This window comes from Miscanthus floridulus, chromosome 8 (assembly GCF_019320115.1).
Source record: "Miscanthus floridulus cultivar M001 chromosome 8, ASM1932011v1, whole genome shotgun sequence".
NCBI classification, from domain to species: domain Eukaryota; kingdom Viridiplantae; phylum Streptophyta; class Magnoliopsida; order Poales; family Poaceae; genus Miscanthus; species Miscanthus floridulus.
In genome coordinates, this window is record NC_089587.1 from 229,501,741 (window position 1) to 229,505,382 (window position 3,642).

Consider the following 3,642-nt stretch of genomic DNA (forward strand, 5'->3'; position numbering starts at 1 on the left):
GATTGCTAATTTTTTTATAAAATCTAGTCAAATTTATAATAAACTTATTTCGAAATTGCTAATACACAATCGGTTTTGTACACCAAGGAAGCAAAAAGTGTGACCTATTTCACATGCACTCCCTCCATCCCTTTTTAACACTCATACTAAACTTTGACTAAATATATATATATAAATATTAATGTTTATGATCACAATTAGTATCATTAGATGGATCATTAAATTTATTTTCATATAAACTTATTTAGAGATATAAGTATTGCTAATATATTTATAAATCTAGTTGAAGTTAAAAAAGTTTGACCGCTATATAGGCCCCGTTCGGCTTGCTGAATTTTGGCTGAAACTGGCTGAAAAACACTGTTCTGGCTGAATTGTTGTGAGAGAAAAACACCGTTTCGGCTGAAAAAAAGCCGAACAAATCGGCTTCTGGGTAAGCCGAACGGGGCCATGTAATAAATAACACTTAAAAGAGGACAGAGGAAATAACAGTCATGCCCTGTTATTTCCTAGTCTATGCTAAACGTCACGCCACCATAAGTTCCGAATCAGTTGATCCATTCGTCACCAGTGACGTTAGTGGCCAAGCTTAAGCCCCTGCTCCTGTCACTCGGAACACTTGCATTGCACACCACTGGTCCATTCAATGCCGCCAGCCTCATCTTTCTAGCTAGCTAAGACCATCCATCCTGGTCTTGAATTTGCGCGTTCGTCGAAAGCATGCAGCAACAGGAGGCCATTGAGGACATCGTCGTCGTGGGCGCCGGGCTCGCCGGCCTCGCGACAGCTCTCGGGCTGCACCGGTAACTAACATGCGTCCTTACTTTGATTCGATCCGCCAAAAGGTCGGAACGGTGGCGCTAATCAGTCACGCCGCAGGAGAGGGGTGAGGAGCTTGGTCCTGGAGTCGTCGCCGGGGCTGAGGACGTCGGGGTTCGCGTTCACGGCGTGGCAGAATGCCTTCCGGGCCCTCGACGCCCTCGGGGTGGGCGACAAGATCAGGAAGCAGCATCCCCAGGCTCAGGCGTACGTTACCATTCCTTCCCATCCAATCTCTCCAACAGTCTCACTCTCACCGCCGCCTCTGGATTCTGGAAGACTGGGACTCTGGAAGTCTGGCCACTGGCCTGCTGCCCTGCTCCCAAGAGAGACCGACTCACCCCAGGACTCTTCTGATGCTTGCAGGCTGCGCGTCATGTCCTCGTCGACTGGGGAAGTTGCGCAGGAGCTGGACCTCACGGTGCAGCCGAAACGGTGAGGCCGCAATCACCACCGATCACACACTTTGTTTGGAACAGTTGGTACAGAGAGTTACAGACTGATCGACATGAGCGCCGCCACTCTCTGAGGTACAGTGGAGGATGCAATGAAATCCGTTGCGTCAGGCGGGACTTGTTGGTGCAGGCCTTGGAGGAGGAGCTGCCAAGAGGCACCATCCGCTACTCCTCCAGGATCGTGTCCATCGAGGAGGACGGCAACCTCAAGGTCCTGCAACTGGCCGATGGCTCGGAGCTGAGAGCAAAGGTGGGCAACCTCAAAAAATGGGTGTCTGCTGTACACTACGTACGCTGCTCTGCTCTATCGGAGAGCTGTTGTTCAGTTCAGGAGCTGTATGTCCCTCTCTACATCTGCAGGTGCTGATCGGATGCGACGGGATCAACTCGGTGGTGGCCAAATGGCTGGGCCTCGCGGAGCCGACCCACTCGGGGCGCATGGCGGCGAGAGGCCTCGCGCGCTTCCCGGACGGCCACGGCTTCGAGCCCAAGTTCCTGCAGTTCAACGGCCGCGGCTTCCGCTCCGGCATGCGACCCTGCAACGACACTGACATTTACTGGTTCTTCAGCTGGACTCCTACTGAAAACGGTTAGTAGTAGTCATGATGCCAATGTAGAGGCATGATTTTCTATCGATTCTAGAGGTTGATGATTTTGTTTTCCCTAAACGTGGTGATAATTCTACCCGAATTCCGTAACTGCAGATAAAGCCATCGTCGAGGGTGGCACTAAGCTGAAGCGGTTCGTGCTGGCAAACCTGGCGGCCTTAAAGGTGCCAGCGAAGGCGCTGGCGGTGATCGAGGCGAGCGACGACGTCTTCGCGGTGCCGCTGCGGTTCCGGCCGCCACTGTCGCTTATAGCCGCGAGCATCAGCAAGGGCGGCGTCTGCGTGGCCGGCGACGCGCTGCACCCGATGACGCCGGACCTGGGCCAGGGCGCCTGCGCCGCGCTAGAGGACAGCGTCGTCCTGGCCAGGTGCCTCGGCAAGGCCATGCTCTGCGAGGGCGGCACCGGCGGCACAGAGGAGCACCGGAGGGTCGACGCCGGACTGCGCGAGTACGCAGCGGCCCGGCGGTGGAGGAGCGTCCAGCTCATTGCCGCTGCCTACGTGGTCGGCTTCATGCAGCAGAGCAACAATGCCGTCGTGAGCTTCCTGCGGGACAAGGTTTTATCTGGCTTCCTCGCGAGAACTCTTCTCAAGATGTCAGACTACGACTGTGGCACGCTCTGAGATATTACCACCATCTAAAAAAAGCACTATGGAGATTGGCTATGCGAAAGAAGAAAACTTTTTGTGACAAACGGGGCGTAGTTAGACTTGTCAGGTCTAGAGTAAACATGTGCTGTTGCGTGCCATTCTATAATTATAAATTGCTTAGGGCTTGAGGATTGTTTTTCTTTGGCAAACTTGCAACTCCTAACCTCGTTATTAAATTTAGGTTGAGTCGTCTACTTCGGTTTGGCATCCTCGGATCCCATAGTCTGGTATTTATGGTTTTTTGTTATGACAGTTATGTATTTTAATTTGGCATTAGGAGTACTATACCAGTTTATTTTTAATCTGAGTTTCACGTTAAGCACATGAGAGCTTTTATTTTTGCTCGTGTTCTGAACAAAGATATCAATTATACATACAAGGGAATAACAGAACAGATTTTCAGGGTCAGTGATTGAAGCTACAGAGGGATTAAACCCCAAGGGGGATTGAGTGACATGGAAGGGTCGAAGGGATCCACTCAATCCCTCACTGAGCATAATAAGCTTGGAGATTTAACCGCCTATCAAACAGAACATAGATGGAGGGTTTGTTTCTCGCATTGACGTCTAACTGGATAAGCTCTGTAGAGGGTTAATCACCAATCGGAAAAGATTGAGAGGAATTTTATCCCCTGCAAGTTAAATTTTTAACCCAATTCCTTTCAATTCCTTCAGATTAGAAATTAACCAAACAAGAACGGGCAACAAGATCTACCGTCGTCTGTAGGGAAATACGGAAATGCAGGATTTCGGTTCTCGGTTGCCTGCTTGAGCTGACAGCCATGATGATACCTCTGCTAAAAACAGCTGATCAAGCCAGCCATTTTTTTGGGCCTGCACGTGTCCGGAGATTTTGCTGTGCCTGCCGTCTTTTCATCCGGATCATTAAACGTGCGTACAAGCTGTGCACGACTGCACGTTCATGTTGAGAATTTGGTTTCTTTCGCAAAAGAATAAAAGGGAAGGGGAAGAAAATGAGAGAAGAGGAAAATTTGAGATGCCATGGAACAAGTCTCAATTGATCCTGTCGTCGCAAATTCCGAGTGCAAAAGATAGGCCTGGAGAAGAAAGCCAACTTCAGATCGGTACTAGACTAGAAAGGCCACTAACC

General features: G+C 50.2%; 1 protein-coding gene across 1 annotated transcript; it reads left to right on the forward strand.

The window, feature by feature from the left end:
* Positions 1–573: 573 nt before the first annotated feature.
* LOC136475286 (monooxygenase 2-like) lies at positions 574–2,788 on the forward strand. The gene is made up of 6 exons (XM_066472838.1): positions 574–803; positions 880–1,026; positions 1,186–1,254; positions 1,356–1,524; positions 1,635–1,863; positions 1,979–2,788. Exons 1-6 carry the CDS (start codon positions 721–723, stop codon positions 2,503–2,505), a joined length of 1,224 nt encoding a protein of 407 aa, XP_066328935.1. The 5' UTR covers positions 574–720; the 3' UTR covers positions 2,506–2,788.
* Positions 2,789–3,642: the final 854 nt, after the last annotated feature.

Excerpts from the sequence above, each read along its gene's own strand:
- LOC136475286 (XM_066472838.1), top strand. The coding sequence starts at position 721 with ATGCAGCAACAGGAGGCCATTGAGGACATCGTCGTCGTGGGCGCCGGG. Across the intron at positions 804-879 it reads ACAGCTCTCGGGCTGCACCG|GAGAGGGGTGAGGAGCTTGG; the intron begins GTAACTAACATG and ends GTCACGCCGCAG. Across the intron at positions 1,864-1,978 it reads CTGGACTCCTACTGAAAACG|ATAAAGCCATCGTCGAGGGT; the intron begins GTTAGTAGTAGT and ends CCGTAACTGCAG.